This window comes from Lepidochelys kempii, chromosome 4 (assembly GCF_965140285.1).
Source record: "Lepidochelys kempii isolate rLepKem1 chromosome 4, rLepKem1.hap1, whole genome shotgun sequence".
In the NCBI taxonomy this organism is placed as follows: Eukaryota; Metazoa; Chordata; order Testudines; family Cheloniidae; genus Lepidochelys; species Lepidochelys kempii.
In genome coordinates this window covers 32,492,498-32,512,488 of record NC_136383.1, presented here as the reverse complement: position 1 = coordinate 32,512,488, position 19,991 = coordinate 32,492,498, and the positions used below count along the sequence as shown (strand labels likewise).

The 19,991-nt window shown below is 40.8% G+C and overlaps 1 protein-coding gene across 3 annotated transcripts in view; it reads right to left on the bottom strand.

The window, feature by feature from the left end:
• Positions 1–288: 288 nt before the first annotated feature.
• The window catches only part of EGF (epidermal growth factor), an 88,203-nt gene continuing 68,500 nt past the window's right edge, over positions 289–19,991 (bottom strand). For all 3 annotated transcript variants that reach the window (XM_073340890.2, XM_073340892.2, XM_073340893.2), the window contains 6 exons: positions 19,613–19,735; positions 18,038–18,188; positions 15,378–15,542; positions 11,467–11,569; positions 6,935–7,037; positions 289–3,044 (listed from right to left, as the gene is read on the bottom strand). In XM_073340890.2, coding sequence (XP_073196991.1) covers positions 2,818–3,044; positions 6,935–7,037; positions 11,467–11,569; positions 15,378–15,542; positions 18,038–18,188; positions 19,613–19,735 — 872 coding nt within the window. In that variant the 3' untranslated portion in view covers positions 289–2,817. The remainder of the gene's footprint in view (positions 3,045–6,934; positions 7,038–11,466; positions 11,570–15,377; positions 15,543–18,037; positions 18,189–19,612; positions 19,736–19,991) is intronic.

Here is a 19,991-nt window from a genome sequence, read left to right as displayed (position 1 = left end):
ATGAGGAATTAATCATGCAGCTTCTCACTGCTTACGAGAGTTGTATAGCTAAAATCCCACATTGAACACTTATTTGATACTCTAGTAAGGCTGGGATCTAATCTTGAGGTATGGAGGATTTACACTAATAAGGATTATCCTTTAAACAGTCAGAGAAGAACCATATCCGTGCATGCCGTACGTACACATTAGTTTTTGCAGCTATGGGGTACCAGTTTGGATTATTAGTAAATGTGACATGTATTAAATCTAAGCCATCATTGTGCACTATGTTCTATCAAAACAATGGAAATGCTAGGAATTATTTATTTTATAAATCACAAAGTTTATAAACATACAAATAAACCAAATATATTATATTTATATATCTGTCTTTTCCTTGTGGTTTTAGCACTAAAAAGCATTTTCTGCTTAGATCTATGTGAGTTGAGGAAACAAATCAGTTAATGTTATCGCCACCAGTACCCCCACGTAAAAATGTATACTTTTGACTTTCAAAACTCTCCAGTGAAAGCTACCAAATTAGAAATGAGATACTTCATACAAAACTAAGGCAGAAAGACTGTGAAGCATGGATTTGAAACTGTACAATTTTTAAGGCATTTGAAACACTTTTGTTTTAGAGATGGTCCAAACTCAAAATCTGAACAGTTTAAGACAGAGGAAGTTTAGATCCAACCCTCAATCCTGATTCAAGGAAGCACCTAAGAACATGCTTGACTTCAAGCACATGCTTAAGTCTCATTGAGGTCAATGGAACCTAAGTATGTGACTAAGTGCTTTGCTGAATCAGGACCTTTTTGTCTGTCTGGCCTCTATTCTTATACTGAGACAAGAGAAATCGCTGCCCTAAACAAATATCCCTGCAAAGTCTTGGGAAGTTTGGGTTCAGATACAAATCCACACTTGGAGACTATGATCCATCTCTACTCTGTTCAAAGTTTAGCTATTTACTTTACAGTCCAATCTACATATTGAGAACTTATGGTTCAGTACAAGGGTTGTCCCCTCTTGTATATTATTTAGTGTTCTAACACTCTTCAAATCACTTCAGTCTAAACAGAGGAGTCCATCTGTTCATGTGAGTAGCTGTAATTGCAATTAATGTTAATGGCAGTTACAAACACATTTGAATATTTCCAAGCAGAAATGAAACAACTCTAACGCTTATGAACCTTTTATAAAAGAGGTGTTTCATAACTTTGCATTGAAAGCACTAGATCAATTCTCCTATTGCTTACACCAGTGGAGTTACCCAGGTATAAAGCTGGTGTAAGTGAAAGGAGATTCTGGCCCTGAAACTGCTTAGAGTACTTGCTTCTCCAATCACTACCCAAAACTTAATAAATGGATGGGAAATATATCCTGCCTTTTTAGCAGAATTCTAAAAAAAGGATTGCAAATATATGTGAATGTATTTCATAACATTTTCAGCTATCTACATTAAGAAATTATAACACTATTAATAGTGATGGGCAACTCAGTGGATATTAGAGATGAGGATCCATAAATAGTGCAGGACAAACCTCAGAAACATCGGAGGTTTGATTCTGGTGAGCAAACAGATGCCTGCATGAGAGGGGTGGAGATGCACATGGGAATATTCATATTATAAGTAATATAGCTGATTTGCAAATACTTTAAAAACAATCTCAGCAATTCAAATAAGCTGGATTCAAATAATTTGAAATCATAAGCGACTAAGTGACAACTCTCTAAAAAAACAGAGCTTTACAACTGTTAAGTTTTACAACCTTAGTTTTACTTAGGTATTAAATAATTAGAAGTAAATTGTAGCTGCTTGGATGTCTACAATAAAAATAAATCCTCTTATATGTTTACAATCAATCCCATGGATTTAATGTGGCAGCACAAACAAGCCGGTTTTGTGTACATCAATCCAAACTGGATTTTTTCCTATTTTTTTTATAAAATGTTTGTATTTGATGTGATAGATGGTTGGAACTCTTTCCATATGCCAGACCCATCCATAATGAGCCAGATTTCACTCTCAGTCACATCAATATAAAGTGAGAGTAACTCCAGTGCATTTATACTGAGAAGAATCTGGCCCATTGTCTCATCCCAGGAACAAAACAGTTCATGATCTGAAGGGACTTTGAAGATAGAAAGATTTATAAATGACATAACTTTCCCCAGAGGCTACATCTCCCTTGCTGGATATAATTGATGCTCATTTACACAAAAATTCTTATGGTCCAGCTAAATCTTAAAAGTATAGAATCTCAATTTGCTCTCACTTACATAAGTATCTATGAGGAATAACTCCACCAACGTCAAAGGAGGTATCCTGGTACAAAACTAGCATAGGGGAGAGGATCATCCAGCCTACAGTGTCCCTGAGTAGTATTTTAATGAAGAAACCATTTTATCTGATTCTACTTCATCATCTTAGTTTACAGAATTGCAGTAAATTTCTCCATATGGTCATCCTGCTTACCATTATCTACTTTGTTTTCATGACTTCTGAATGTATATGACGAAAGCAAACACCGAAAATAACAATAAAATCATTCAGAAGATGTTTGTTTCTAATGGTCACCACCTGGGGTGAGTTCTCATCCAGTGTCCTTTTACATGCAAAGTACTGTAATCAGTAGGACCTTTACAGGATATTAAAAATGTAATAGAATATTTAGCACTAGTCTTGTCATCACGGCAATGCTTCCAAGCAGAGATGATAAGGAAAGACTGGCAAGGTATTTTTTTTAATGTACAGTTTAAAGAAAAAATATTGCTTCACTTTGTAAGTTTCAGTTCCATACTACCCCAGCTTCAGCTCAGTTCTCGGACCCTTTAATCAGGCTGCATTAACAGACTGGATGGTGCTGGGGAGTGAAGGCCACTTTCCAACATGGCAATGGGGCTGATGCTCCGCTGAAGCTGGTGAGGGCTCCTCTCTGCTTCACCAAGCTGAGGCTTCCTACCATTGAGAAAATGTTGCCGGCAGCCTTGCTGTCTCTCCTCTTCCGCTACCATCTGTGCTGCTTTGTTGTTTGTTGCAGGCTGAGGCTGTGCATATGCTGGACGAAATGGATAAATATTACTCAGAGCCATCTGAGAACAGGGATAGCAACTAGCAAGAAAATTCAGAACAGAAGAGAACAGCAGCCATACTGACTCAGACCACTAGTCCAGTATCCTTTCTCCAACAGTATCAGAGCTTCAGAGGGAGTGTACAGAACAGGGCAATTTTTGAGAGATCCAGCCCTGTCTTCCTCTCCCAGCTTCTGCCAGTCAGAGGTTTAGGGTTGCCCTAAACATGGGGTTACTTACATCCCTGACCATCCTGGCTAATAGCCATTGATGTATCTATCCTCCATAAACTTATCTAGCTCTTTTTTGAACCCAGTTATACTTTTGGACTCCACATCCCATGGCAATGGGTTCCACAGGTTAATTGTGCATTTTGTGAAATAGTATTTCCTCTTGTCTGTATTAAACCTGCTGCTTATTAATTTCATTGGGTATCTCCTGGTTTGTTTGTTTTTTGTATCATGGGAAAGGATAAACAACTATTTTCTATTCACTTTTTTCCACACCATTCATGATTTTATAGACGTCTATCATATCCCCTTTAATGGTTTCTTTTCTAAGCTGAACAGCCCTAATCATTTTAGTCTCTCCTTTTATGGAAGCCGTTCCTTACCCTTGATCATCTTTGTTGAACCTTTTCCAGTTCCATTATATCCTTTTTGAGATAGGGCAACCAGAACTGGACACAGTATTCAAGGTGTGGGCACACCATCGAATTATATAGTGGCATTCTGACACTTTCTATTTTATTATCTATCCCTATTCCAATAGTTCCTAACATTCTGTTAGCGTTTTTGACTGCTGCTGCACACTGAGCTGAAGTTTTCAGAGAACCATCCACAATGATTCCAAAAGCTCTTTCTTGAGTGCTAGCAGCTTATTTAGAACCCATCATTAGTTGGGATTAGATTTTCCCAATGTGCATTACTTTGCACTTATCAATGCTGAGTTTCATCTGCCATTTTGTTGTCCAGTCACTCAATTTTGTCAGATCACTTTGTAACTCTTCACAGTCTGCTGGGGACTTAACTATCCTGAATAACTCATGGGAACCTTGAGAGGGAGTGGATGTGAAACAAACAAAACTGGAAATGTATCATTACGAATAAAACCCTGTGGTAAAAGAACATTAAAGGTTCCAGAGGAAAGCATTCAGAAGTGAGGAAAAAGCTTGAGATTTTAAGAAACAATTTTTCAAAGACTTATAACTTGGCCAGATTCCTGCTATAAAGCATTGAAATATGAGCACTTCAAGGAAATGGTGTAAGAATTCATTTTCACATGAGCAAAACAACACACAACCTTAAGGCAGACAGCTGCCATGGAGAATTTCAGCCCAAATAGTTAAAGTTGGACAAAGTTATAAGCAGCCGAGAACAGGGTCTTATAATGGAAAGTGTCAGGCATCCTTGTCTATAGGCGATACTGCTAGCTGTGCCTATAATAATGGATGGTACTACTCTGTTCCCATCTTGTAGGCTGACCAGATGTCCCGATTTTAGAGAGACAGTCCCAGTATTTGGGGCTTTGTCTTACATAGACACCTATGACCCCCCACACACTCCTTGTCCTGATTTTTCACATCTGCTATCTGGTCACCCTGCCACAGAGAGTCCTTCATCTAAGCTTATCAAAGCAACTTAAAAAGTTGGATAAGCATTTAAGTATTATTCTCATTTATAGATAGAGAAACTGAGTTAGAGAAATCAAAGGGTAAATTCACCTTGTCCATGCGCAGCCTGAATAAATAAGCTTTGTACAATTAATTGAAGAAGGATTAAGGGTGGAATTCACCACCCATCGGTGCATTAAGTCGGGCAGCTCTGCAGTCCTTCTTCAGCCAATACTCCAACAAAGGATCTGAACGTGGGGCTGTCAGCTCTGCAAGCATCTTCCTTACGTGTTTGTGGCCACAATATGCATATAGCCTTGGGCCCCCTTCACCATGACACTGCTCCTCCTCCATCCCACCCCCAGTTGACCCACTTCCACAAAAGCCCATCTCCCCTTCACTCTCAATATGACTGCTCAACGACTACGCTTTCACACACAGAAGCATGGCAGTTTAACTGGACTGGGGGTGTCTGCTATCCCTGTTAGCATAGGGGTGAACTTTACCCTAAATAAATTGATCAAGGGCTCTCATCAAATAGGAGGCCATGTTGGGAACAGAACCCTGGTGCCATAGTTCCCAGTCTCCTGTTCTACCACTAGAATCCCCACCTCTCACAACATTCGTGCTTTGGAAAATCGGAGGATTTAAAAATGCTAGTCCGGTCAGGCTCTTTGGAAAATCTCTCTCGGTGTCTATCTGCATTTTTAGGTGTCTAAATACCTTTGCAAATCTGGCCCTGTGTGTTTATAAATTGTTGCAGAGAGAATTTGGTTCCCTGATAACTGCTGTAGACATGAGTTAAATATGAGCACTGAGAGGACTGGTTCAGTACATGAAGCCTTTCCTCCATCAGTTGCCAGTTCAAATCCAGCCCTGGTCAGCTGTCAATGAATCCAGCTGACAGCTGAAAGGCAGCATGCTCTAAATGAAAAAGCACAAGCGTCAGGAACTCCTGGGTTCCATGCCAGGACTGCCGCTGATTTAGTGTATCTTTTCCAAGGTCAGACTTCCCCCATCTGTACAACGCAGATAACGCCTGGTTGCTTGCATTACAGGGGTGTTGCGAGGAGGCTTCAAAAGTTAATGTTTGTACAGTGCTTTGAACATGGAAGTGCTAAATAAATACAAACACAGTGCTATTATTCTCAGAATCTGATGGCTGGTTATTCGGATGTCTGCGCAAAGTACTGGTCTCTGCCCAGCTCCTAATGGATAATGTGTGCACACATCACAAAATCATCAGCACTGGCACTAAACAGACCACGTGATGTGTGTCAGCAGGGGTCAAGGACTGAATGGGCATTATGCAGTGAGGTAAGTGATGCTTACTAGTGCCAAGTGGCCTTAAACTGGCCCCGGATTCCCATGGGGGACCCCAGTGTAAGTTGTCTCCTAGACCAGCTACCCCCTGCTCCTGATGTAAGGGGCAGGAGGGAGCATGTCAAGGATGGGCTAAGGTCATAGGGGCATGGCAGAGCTGAGCTCCACCTATGGCTGATACTCTATTGGTGTTAAGGACTGTGCCAGGGCTATGCCCTGAAATCAAGACACCTCTACCAGCTCCCTGGCACCTGCTGCCCTCCAATATGGTGGAGAATCAGGGCCAGGGAATGCAAATGGACATTAAGAATTCAATATTCAGTGCAGCTTTCGACTCCTTAATCTAAATGTAAATGTCATTAATTCCAGCTGAATAACACAAAGTCATTGGGAGAGACTCAGTGACATAAACAAAGAAATACAGCTTTTGTGAAAAAAAGAACAAAGTTCTCAGTGTGTTTATGAGTAAAATTATCACATCTGCTCAGGCTCACTGCCCACTAGAGGAGCAGTATTTTTGGCTCAAGGAGCACATCTAGGCTCCTTACTTCCTCATTATTCTCCTGGCAGAACTGACTACTGCATTTCAGGATGTGGCTCACTTATGCCTTGTCTTTGAATTGCCGCTATAGGCTGGAACTGTTTACACTGTAACTAGCAATTTACCTCTATCTCAAGCAAGAAGATCCTTCTTAAACATCAACAAACGAGATCTCTGCAAGATGAAGACTGCACTTGTACATCAGTACCCCAAGCTGTCTGTGAAGCTGTCGGATTGTAATGCTGCCTCCTCGCTAAGGGGCCAGGAATGACCTCTTTTGTGTATACTGTTGTACTGTAACTCTGAGGGACTGCTGTATACAAGGACACACTCTGCTGCGAAAGCTGTTAGATTTTTTCCAAGTAAAGCTGCTGCCAAAGATTAAAGAAAACCCTACTCACCGGACTCTGAAGAGCACGAGTGACCGCGATCTGATGTCTCACAGTCCCTTAGATCGACAGCTCTGCGTTCCCTGTGACCGTTTCGTGCCATCACAACAATGAACTGGAAAACATATACAAATCTAGTAGACAGTCTATTGTTCTTTGCAGAGTAACATACAGTGAGCCACACTCATAAGGGGAGGGATCACTCAGTGGTTTGAGCCTTGGCCTGCTAAACCCAGGGTTGTGAGTTCAATCTTTGAGGGGGCCCTTTAGGGGATCTGGGGCAAAAACTGGGGATTGGTCCTGCTTTGAGCATGGGGGTTGGACTAGATGACCTCGTGAGGCCCCTTCCAACCCTGAGAGTCTGTGATTCTAAACAGTAGCCATTGTGCTGCATGGGCAGCATGCTCAGCCCACAGTGTGGAGCAAAGTGCCTAATGTCCTCCAGCACCAGTCCCTTCTCTCCAGCTAATTAGGTTGCTGAACTGAAAGCACAGCTGTTAAGTCTCCCAGTTTCCCTGGAAGTGTCTGCTCCTAGGTTCCTGAGCACATTTTCAATGAGCCTTTTGGGAACCTAGGAGAAGGCATCTGAAATCAGCCCACAGGCTCTGCCCTGTCCCAGGGACTTGGGGCCTAATTCCCCTTGATTTCCAAGCAAGGCACCTCAGCACTTTTGTAAATCTCCAGATGTCTATCTGCAACTTTACGCATCTACATACCTGTAAAAATCTGCCCCCTACTCTTCCTTTCTCTTTGGGGAGTGAGTCACCAGCTGCTCAGCAGCACAGAGAGCCAGGTCTGCAGGCAATGGCCACTAGGCAGCAGCTCGGAACAGGAGAGAGAGGAAATCCTCCAGAGCGGGTGAGGAAGAAAGCATGATTGTGACTCCTAGTTCCTAGCACATACTCCATGGGCATAAGGAAGAAGGAGACCTTGCCCCTTCTGGAGGTTAGGAGACGAGTAATTCTGCCCCAAGGGAGATGGGGAAATTCAACAGAGCAGTGTGAGGAAAGAACCAGAAAGAACAGAGTGAAAAGGCGTGGGAGACAGAGATAAAGGGGAATGGAGAAACTGGCCATGAGGGATAGCTAAAAAGAGGGGAGGGAAATGGAAGAGGGATGTTCACAGATGAGAGCCAGAGGGAAGGTAAGGAGAGAGAAATTGGAGCAATATTTGATGTTGGCCTGGGGGGCATTGATTCACATGCAAAAAATCTCCAGACCTACAGCTGTAACAGGCATCCGGTGGACTCTGCATTATGTTGCAGATATTTGAAAAGCTGCTTCAAAGTAGAGCTAAACTTGCTGGATTACAGGTCTCAGAATAAACTAAACCCAGAATAGGCTCGTCCAACAGTTTGCCAAGGATCCCACACCTCCTGAGTGAACCTGGCTTGGTTTATGAGATTGCCTACAAAAAAACCTCTGCAAAATACACAGCTTAATGTGGGTTTGACAAAAACATGGTGAAAACTGACAGTTTCAATTGAGTTTGTGTTTATTTGAAACTGAAAGTCTATATGAAACTCAAGGTTGTGAACTCCCTTAGTGTGAAAGTGAAGGAATTGTTGGCATAAACCCCACATGCAGCAAACTGCCATGTTTTGCACAACGCTAGTTGCAACCATTCTCCCTCAGCTGGAAGGATGGCGGCAGAGAGAGGACATTGGCATAGGGTGCAGGAGTAACTGAACCATTTTACCCAAGCAGTTCCAGTAACTGACGCCATGGCAATTGATTGCAGCTGGTGGGAAACGTTAGACCCCTTACATGCATGTGGGCTCCACATCAACTCAACATATTTCACAGCTGGGGGCGTGCGGGTGGGCCCAAATAGGGACAAGGCATGGAAGCTGTCTTGCACCTGGCCCAGAGATCAGAGAGCAGATTCCATTCCCCCAAATCCTCTTTTAGCTATACAAACACTGCTTACTGGGACCATTTACCAAGAAAGGGGTGAATTTCATTAACAGTTTACAGCTCCAGGTAGCATCAGTAGCATTATTTATTACATGTATTCTCATAGCATATGATCCACCCACTATTTAAGTAAGTCATTATTAAATAATATTATTAACCATTTACACTTTGGTAGCACCCAAAGACCCTAACCAGGATTGGTGCCCTATTGTGCTGGGAGCAATAAAGGCACAGCTGAAGAGACAGTCTCTGCCCCAGAAAGTAACTGAATTTTCTTTTTAAATAAAACCCACAAAGCTTATAATTCCGAGTGAATAGTAGGAGTGGATTACTGTCCAATGCTTTTCTTGGCAATAATGCTGTTCCCATGCCAAGTATGTGTGAAGATGCCATGGTACTTAATCCTCATGGCTACATCATCATTGAGCAAATTAAATGCATGATGCAAAAGTAATCTACTACTTCTAAGAGAAAGTAATAGTAGTGGGGCAGTGTGATTACTTGCTGAGCCAGTAACAAGTCATTTGAAATTAATTACTTTATTAAATATATTTTTACAACCCCCAGTAGAAGAACGTAGGTGGTGAAATTCATCACTAGAATGTATATTAGGCAGGTCGGATTTGTTTCTGTTGACTCAGTTCATTGTTTAGCTGTTTAATTACCCCCATACTCAATGCAAACGTCATCATCAGTTGATATTAGCTGCAGGGACAGATGCTGGTGAGGGCTGTGCTGATCAGCCGGAGGCCACCTAATACACAGGCTTTTCTCAGTCCAAGCCAACAGGCTTTTCTCGATTCCAACAAATGTTTCTGATTTCCCAAACATCAGCTACTTTGCAAACTGTGTTTTTCTTCTCTGCCCATGAACAAGTGCCAGCATGGCTCAAATTCATCGCATTTGCTATCTGATACCTGCAGGAACAAAGTGCCGACTGGCTCAGCAACTGAAACGCTGGTAATAAAAGGTCCACAGCAGCACGAGGCCTCACCAGCTAAAGAATTATTTCACGCTGCAACCATGGTCAAGTCAATTCAACATGCCTTGCATATGTTTAACCGCACGTTTCAGTGGCCACCCACTTGCAAACACAGCCTTCAGTCCAGTCCATTTGCAAAATGTCATTTTACTGTTGCTTAAAACAATCTTCAGAGCAGATACATGTTACATGCTATTTAAAATCTTCCAGCCCCTCACAGGTATTAATTTACAAACAAACCTGGCAAGGCCTGTAAATGGAATCGCTCTGGACTTGGAGACTTGGTGCAATAGTTTCAAGATAGGAACTTTTTATTCAAGATCAAATCTAGAATTAAACCTAATATCTCAATTATTTAAAAAACAAAACAAAAAACATTTAGGGCCTGAGCCTCTTTTACACTAAGGCCTGGTCTATACACAGTTTTTGTAATGGTATAACTATGTAGGTAAGGGATGTGAGGTTTTTTTTAACTGAAATAGTTATACTGATACAACTTGTAATGTGGACACAGTTATACTGCAATACAGCTACCTTACATTGGTCTAGCTTATTGCCTTTCCCATACAAGAATAAATTATTCCACTATATGAGTGCTGAATCCACATTGCAGAGAGGTGGGAGACAGGGGGGCAATGTACTGCTTTAATTATACTGGAAAGCTGTATAACTTGTGTGTGTAGATAAGGCTTTAGGCCACTTTACACTACCCTGGCAGTGAAAAGCTGTCTTAAAGCAAATGTCAGTGTATCCATATTTGCAAAGTGTGTAATTTAGGACCACTTTAAGGTTCGGTTACTGTGTCAGAGCAGTATAAAATAGCCTTAGTGTAAATGAAAATCAAGCTCATAGTGACAGGTTTCAGAGTAGCAGCCGTGTTAGTCTGTATCCGCAAAAAGAAAAGGAGTACTTGTGGCACCTTAGAGACTAACCAATTTATTTGAACATAAGCTTTCGTGAGCTACAGCTCACTTCCAATGAAAGCTCACGAAAGCTTATGCTCAAATAAATTTGTTAGTCTCTAAGGTGCCGTAAGCCCATAATGTAGATTTTATGGGGCCAAATTATCTCTATTACACTGGTGCAACCCCAGTGACTTCAACAGACTTGGACAAGTCTGACCACAAGGAGAATTTGACCCTCTGCATCAAGAAAAAATGGCTAAAAGAATATTTTATATTCGCTCACGCCTAAGCTGCCATAATAGATTGGATGTTTGTCTTTTCAAGCCTGCTTCTGATACAAAGGTATTTAACGGCATCAAACCCAAATATAAAGTTCGACATCTCGCCCAGCATGCAGAATACTTGGCTTCCAAGAAAACTTTTACAGGGAGGGCATACTTTCCTGTGAAAATAACTCAGTGATATGCCATGTCATCACTTTGCCATTTCCTTAATTTAGAACACAGTTCCAACTGTTGTGTTCAAAGCTAACAATAACACTGGCTAATGGTTGCAATACATTCAGGCAGCTGTGAACTTTGCGGGATAACAATGAGGTAAGATGAACTACGGTTCACAGCAAAGTATTTGATGACTCTAGCAGTTATTTAATATAGTTAAGATGAGAATTATTTGATGGATAATCTCAAGTGGATCCCTAATACCCTTTGATCCTTCCTACTTCCATATTAATATAGTTACCCGAGGCTTATTGCTAGTAGGTGTCACGTTCTCACTGTCGGCACTGCTGCTGGCATTTCTTATCGCTTCTGCGTATGGGTTCTTCTTATAGAAGTTCTGACTTCTGCAACAGAACAAAAGCCCCGACAAATTAACTGTCACTGGGAGGAACAGATGCCATTTTACTTTTACGTTTTATTTTATTGGCGAAGGGTAATATTTTGCTAATACTGACAAATGAGTGAATGTATTTTGTTTTCTTTCATACAGAGCAATTAGTACATTACTACTAATTACAGATGTGTGGTTAAAAAGTCCTGACTTGACAAAAGTGGAATGGTTCAAACAGTAGTAGGTACAGTAATAAAATGTTTGTGACAGTGTGCCTTCAGTATCATGTAGTTTATAAAAATAACAAGGATTTGGGAGGGAATAGTAAACAAACATAAGATTGTTTATTATTGTAATATTTGTTTATTTACAAATTTGGCTTTTTCCCCCTTTATTAAAAGGCCAGATACTCAGGGCTACGCATGCACAAATGCTATGACCGTGTGTCCAGTCGTGTGTGCAAGTCAGGGAAGTAAATATGCATGCATTCTTGCATGGTTATTTGAGCGTATACAATTCTGAAAATCCAACCCTCCTTTTTATTCATTGTTTTTCCATGAATGACATCAACAAAAGTTCAGAAAATCATATAGTAAATATTACTAATAATCTAGAGTACTCAAAATTCTAAGAACTAAAACATTTTCTGGAGTAAGCCTACCAGAGATAGTTATATAAGAGGAAAACTGTTTAGTTCTGAAAAAAGCCAATAATATTAAGAGGAGAAAAAAAGATACAAGTAATCAGATCTAAGTGGTCAATTTCACAATTCAAAGGCACTATTTCAGCAGTTGAACAATGATCACTGTAGTATAAGACTGAAAATGACTATGACTCCCATTTCGGAAAAGCATCCCTATTGGGGAACAGAGTTTGAACACCTACTTCATTTTAAGCGGGTTCTTAAGTGGTTTCCTGAATTGGGATCACAGACAGAATACATTTACTAGAAAACACAAACAGCTTTTCTCCTGATAAACGTTAACTAGAGTAGTTAATACTTTAGCTATCATCCATGCTCTCTCCTAAACTTAACTTGGGAGATGTCTCCAGATTAATTCTAGTGGAAACCGAGTTACTGCATCTGATAAGCTCTACTTTTAATGCCAGTTACCAATTGATCTTTATTAGATTAAATGAAAATCTTCCTCTTTATTTCACCTTTCTTTTACATGTTAATTAGCTATTTGTATCATGCCCGTAACTATCATATTTTGTCACATTTATAGAAATTAAATACAAACCAAAAATTGTCTTCTGGTGGAGATAAGTCAGACCCATCACCACCACAGATAGTAAGTACCTCCCTGTAGCTACTGACCCTAGAAACTAAACATGAGACTAAGAGGAGGTGTCCTGCACTGCATCCTGCACCCTAGGCTCTGATGTATCGCTGGAGAAAGTTAATTCCAAAGCCAAGGACTCTCCCCCAAGAGTGATAGACTCCAAGAGGATCAAATGTAGAAAAATCCCCCTGACAGGGGACAGGATGGAAGATAGATAGTATTTCATGAAGCCACATGTGAACCACTTGGCACTCTACGGACAACTGTCAAAGGGAGCTAGTGCCCGACAGTTCCAGAAGTGACTCAGACCCACAGCAAAACTCACACACAGGAACTATGTGCTCACAACAGCCTATCCCAGTTAAAAGGATTGTTTGAATTCTATTGTTCATTTTTTAAGCATACAGAACACCACATGCTAGAACAACTAGGCAGGTTTGAGGATCTCCATGTGTAACTTTGAGAACAATTTGAAGAGGCAGTGACACCAGTTGACTGAGCATGATCTTGGAACCAGGAACTTCTCAATTCTAATCCCAGCTGTGCCACTGACTTGCCCTGTGACCTTGGGCAAGTCACTTTTTCTCACCTGTCATATAGGGATATTAATACCTCCCAGCTTCAAAGAAGTGACATGAGGCTTATCCAGCTGCAGCACTATAAAAATGTAAGGTGCTAAATATTAACAACAATAATTCTGTTTTATTTGACCATATCCACTAAACAAATTGACACAGTGCATCAATTCTTTTGCCTTCTACATTATAAATTTTGGAGGTGAATAAACATAGTTTTCCTTAGATTCTTGCAATTATAAAGAGATACGAGTTTGTGTTTTATGGGGGGAGAGTACGAGTATTACCAATCGGTTCATGGAATGTAATCAATATGTTTCAAAATATACTCAGCTACAAGAAAAAACAAAACAGCAATTTCAATCGAAATATTGGTTTCTAGGCTCCACTTAAATAGGGATTTTAGATCAGTAGTTTCATTTTGATCTAGTTGGGCTAGTAATAGCTATAGTACAAAGCCAGTCAAGCATATAACTGAAAACTTGCTCTTGAGGTAAACAGTTATATTGATCAAAACCATCTGATAAAGAAGAAAAGTAAATCAGGGCAAAATGACAAAGATTTTGTTTTTAACAGAGTGCAGCTACGAAAGAAAAGGAAAAAAAGGGAAAAAATATACTGTATCAGTGAATATCCCTGCACCTTCAAGCCATCTGTATTTTTCACTTTGTTAAAATGGCAGCTTCAATTAAAGACACAGAGTTAAGAAACCCTCACTCTGTTCATTTATTCTATATACATAATTCAGCTGACTTGTCTTTGAATCCCAAATCATGAAAACAGGCCAACCTGCAATTAGGTTTAAATCCAGGACTCTAAAATCAGTCAATAGAACATAAGAAATATGGCAGCACTTCCAGTTCTTTGGTCTAATATACTATGAATAATTAAATAAGAAAAAAATTACGTTAACTTCAATGGCTATTTGTGTTTAATGGACTCTGATCTTAAAAACATACACACGCATACATACACCCACACATACTAGTAGGCAGGTTTATTTCCTTCTTTTTGATCTATGCAGGAGGAGGGTGTCTTGATTTGGCTGCTGGGTATTTTGCTCCAAGTACAAACTATAAGATTGTACTATAGCCTCCGAGAACAGTTGGGTGATGAGGTCCTTAAATACAGATACAGGTATTTGCATGAGAATTTCCTTTCCTAGAGTTTGATCCTGCTTTCTCAGTTCCCGGTGACACCTGGGCAAGTTGGGGGCTGCAATATATTGTAAGACTGAGACCCTCTGTCATCTATAGGAACAGTTTGTTTATAAATAACATGTTGATTATAGGGCATTTTCTCACCAAAAGGCAGCCCATCCCTGTGCAATCCCTAAGAGGCATTAGAGATTGATGGGAGAACTCTCCCAACAGAGACACCGTAGAAGACACATCCCTGTTGCTGATGCTTCCAGTACCTGGCAAGCTGCTGCTTCCACATGCTCTGCTACATGTATCATTGCAGCGCCTTGGTGATAAAAGGGGAACATATCTGATCTTCCCAGGCCAAGAAAATTCTCAGGCACAGCCCCTGCCCAGCCTCACAGGATGGCTATCACAGAAAAGGCAAAGCCCTACCAATTGCTTTGCAGCTCTGCAGTACCGAAGAGAAACCTTAGGGGAAAAATATGCATTATAGGGCATGCGTCTGAACTTCCTCGTCAATACAAATTATGGATCCTTTTCAAACCTAATAGGGTCTATTCTTCTTCTCCCTCAACACATGTAACTCTCATTAATGTCAATGTGTGTACTGCAAACAAGGGAGTGGAGCTCAGATGCCTAAGGATTGTGAATAATTCATAGGATAAATTACCGAAAAGAAAAAAAGAGCAAAATACATGTGGGGCCAGATCCTCAGCTGCTGTAAACTGGCATAGCCCCTATACCTCACCATTAGTTATGCAAAAACTGCTTGGTACCTCAGAGTTGTGTTGTAAATTTGTGATTGAAAGTTTTACCTGTAACAGTAAGCAGCAAGAGATCCCAGGAGGAGCAGCAGGATCAGCACAACTATACAAACGGCAATTGTGATGTTCCGCTTCTTTATTTGCTCCATATGCTGCTGTTCCCACCATTCCAAGTCGCTGAACTGACAGCGCTCCCCCACGTAACCAGTCACACAGCTATCAAAAAAGCAAATGAGCACACACAGTAACCAATGGTGGAAAAGAAAAATGTCACTGTTTGAATCACCTTTGGTGTTGCTTCATCAAGTGCAACCCTTATGGAAGAGTCTTGGAAAGTTTAACAGGGATTAAATAAACCAAGAGGGTTTTACAGAAATTTCTCTAACCACCATTTAATAGCGAGATGTTATTTATAGAAACATCTTATAGAATTTTATAATAGGGATCTAATACCTTATTCAATTCTAGGAGGTGGTTAAAAAATTATAAGAAATTATTTTCTATTAAATTCTACAGGCATTTTCAATAAGGGAACGTTCCTCTGAGATTTTCAAAGTAGCATCTTCCAACAGGTAAGTTTCAAGTTTTTCCCTATAAAAGACTGTTTGAAAATGAGATCTTGCTGAATCATTTGGTTTTATTTTCAAACTGTTGTTGTTGTTGTTGTTAAACGCAATGGGGAAAGAAGAAGAAGGGGCATTACAAAAGCTCTTATGGATAGAAAATATCTGCAGGATCTTTTAAAATTTTAAATGAACAGTTGCTGCTTTTTTTAAAAAAAAATCACCTTTCAGTGTTGTGACCCCAGACACACACAAAAAAGTTCATGAAATTGACTAGAAACTGAAAAATAAAAGGGAATCTCGCCAATCTAGTTTCATTGTCCAAGCTGAGTGAAATACAAAACGGGAACAATGCAACATAAACAGCAAAAAGTAAACTAGATTCTTAAAATTCTTTCAGGGTTAATAATGTAGACCCAAATCCCACTCACCAAACTGGTCTTACTGAAGTCAACAGAACCACCCACGAGTAAAGCAAGTAGGATGTGGCCTATAGTACCCTTTACTGATGATCTCAAATGCTATGCAAACATTAATTACTAAATTAAGACCATGCACCTTGTTTCAGTCACAAGATATGACAAATACACACTAGAGCTAGAACAATGCTAATATGTTTATGATGTAAAACCGCAATAAATTCCATACAAGCCAAATGGATCACTCTCTAATATGAGCATTTGAATCAAATTAAAATAAATTATGTTTGGTATGTGCAATTTATCACTAAACACATAGTTCCCCTCTCACCCCTAACTACATTCTTGTATTTAATGTGAATTCTACAGTCTAAATGAGGGAATACTGCCATCTAGTGTGCAAATATAAAAATAATCATTCAAAAGGGAGCCCTCTGCCATATGATATATAGTTCTAAACACAAATAATCTGTCTGCGGCAGCAGGGCCCACACGAAGACTTAGCGCACATCAGGCTCGTCCAAGGTAGATGTATAGCCCAGCTTTCCACAAACTAAGTGTTTGCATAGACACCCTCTAAAGAGAGCCCTGCCTTCTTGGGCTTTGGAAAGGATTCAGATGAGGTCTGATATGCAAACCATTTCTGTTGTTTTATTACCATTTTCTCTTTTTTCTAATGAACCCCTTGTTTTTAAGAGGACCGTTGTATTTGATAATTTCACACAGACTGCCCCAAAAGAGACAAAAATCCCTCAGTCTCTAAGTGGAGGTGCTGAAGGCTGGTACTAGTCTGAAAGGGCATGGATGGAGGTGTCCTCTCCCATCACAGAGCACCACAGATGGCTGCAGCAAACCAACCCGGGGAGAAGCCGAAAGGCCAAGGAGGACACGTGAGTTGGCAGAGATGTGGATAACTAAGTATTATTATTGAAAAACACATACAAGAATATATAAATACATATGTAGGAGTAGAAATGAAAAGCAACTGTTATGCATCCGGTATTCCTTAAAGCTGTGGGCACCTTGGTCTGGCCAGTTACCCTACAAAGGCTGTGTCTACACTGCACCTCTAGCGACCACGTGTAGGGTACGTGTAGCTACGCACTGCAGAAAAAAGCAGGCTGCATTCACACTGTGGCGTGTAGCTACATGTGCCAGTGAAAGGCTGTGGCGGGGGGAGGACAGCAGGCAAAGGCTTGGCAGTGGGGAGCTGATGGAGCCTCTCTCTGTTGCTGTTGTCTCTCCTTGCGGCTGGGAAAGATTCCAGCACTGGAGAGGCAATAGGACGCTACACTGCTAAAAACAGCAGTGTAGCTGGGGGAGGCACCGCCTGGATGAGTAGGGGTCAGATGTGTCCTGATTCTGCTCAGCTCATTGTCTTCACTGCCATGTATCTCTATGCTATAGGGGACAGGTAGTGTATGTACTCCACATGCCACCAACAGGAGTGTGCAGTGTAGATGTACCTATAGACTCTGAAGCAAATATGTGCAAAAGAATCAAGCACTCAAGGAAGAAATCAAATGCTACTGTTAACTGCAATGTTCGGGAACACAGTGAGCATCACTTATATCAACTGAATATAAAGGGCAGGCTCTGCTTACAGTTGTAGGAAATACAGAGAACATATATGGCAAAATACTTCATTGTTTGTCTTGAGGGAAATGCCCATCACAGTATCTCTAGGATGGCATACATTGGCACAGATGATACAAAGGTCTATACTTACGTGCATGCATAGTCTTGTAGAATTGAAACATAAATACAAACTCCACCATGAAGACAATAGGACTCGTATGAAGAAGGGCAGCCCATAAAACCATCTTGTTCAGAGGAAATGTTGTCATCACTGGTGCTCGTGGTAGAAGGCATAGCAGATTCTGAAATACAGTATTTCACATGCATGCACATCTTAGTCGTTGGCTAAACTGGCAAAATTGCTTGGTACAGAGCTTCAGCATTTCCAGGCAAGATAATAAGTAAGATTCTTTAACCCCAATAAACAGATTGTGATTCGCTCATCTGCACATGGTTAAGGTGGAACTACAATATATACTTTCTTTGTTTCTACAGTTTATGATGTTTTTCTATTACCACCACACAAACAACCAGAACAAACTTAAGCTTTGGATTTTTAAAACATTATCTATTTCCATAGCTGAATCAGGCATAAAGTCATATATAATTTAATGTCACCATTTCCCGGTTACAGCTTAAACTGCTGAAAAATCGGATTCTTGCAAAGAGGGCATGAGAATCTGCTGGTCACCTTCCATTGTCATAATTTCCTTCATTTTTCTGCACAGACAGGTCTCGGAGAATTTTGTAGAATGCTTTCTGTCACTGGACAGTGTACCAGAAAGAGGAAAATTCACCTCTAGGTAGGGGACCAGCACGACGACTATGCTTCACTTAAAGCCACATTTTCAAAGGAGATCAGCTCCCATTGAGGCACGTCAATGAAGCTCAGCTCCTGTTGTGACACTTATGGCCAGATTTTCAAAAGAGCTTAGCAATCAACACACCCATCTCTGCTGAAAATCTGGCCACTTATTCTGGTGACTGAGCTGAGCACTCTTGAAAATCTGTTCTTTATACTCTAGTTGAGGGCTTAAGTAGGACTTAAACAATAATAATATCTAGCTCTTATACAACACTTTCCCCCAATAGATCTCAAAGCACTTTACAAAGAAGGTCAGTATTATTATCCGCATTTTACGATGAGGAAACAAAGGCACAGGGAGATGAAGTGACTTGCCTAAGGTCACACAGCTGGTCAGTGGCAGAGACTGGACTAGAACTCAATCCTCTCAAGACCCAGCCTAGTGCTGTATCCCCTGAGCCACAACACCTTGTGCTGTCTCTGTGCAGAGAGGCTGAATCCCTGGAGAACCTGAAAAATGGCTTGACATGATGAGTCTTAGGTCATCTCATAAGAGGGGCATGGTATTACCCCCAACAAAGAACTATATCTGCTCTTAAAGAAGATAGTGGTTATTAGCTGTAAGCTATTATATTTAGAAATTAGAGCTGGCCCTGAATGTTGATACTTCCAACAAATGGAATCAAATACTCATGATGCCCAGCTTTGTAAAACCAAAATCTGGTCTCCTCAGCCCACCTCTTCTTGGGGAAGTGCAATTTGCAAACAGCAGCATCCAGAACCAATTTAATTGGATTCACAGGCTGCCTGACATCATTATTCAGCAATTTCTGAATTTCCCAGGATGATTCATCTATTGGAGCACTCGACCTTCCTTACTTAGGGACCAGGTTATTTGGCTTATTCACTAACTTTACTCACCAGCACAGCTGACCTCAGTTCCAGATAGACCATTAATGCAAGTGCAAGTGTAGTTTCCTTCAGTATTGGTGCAGACAGTGTTTTCTGCACACGTGTGTGTCCCCAGCTTGCATTCATCGATATCTGTCACCCAAACAGTCTGCAGTTAGAAGAACGAATGCCTCTGAGTGTCATTCTATACAGGAAGCAATGGGCTCAGCACTACTGGCATTGGGACGAATGCTGCAGAGCTTCGATCCACAGAGTATTCTTGGCAGCAAGTGGGATGAAAGAGCAAGAAAGTGTGCTCTCTGTGAGAGGCGGACAGGTAGGCTTATCCATCCCTGCACCTCAGAGGATTGCAGTGTTGGGAGAAGGACAGTAGATCCTCCACTGGAAA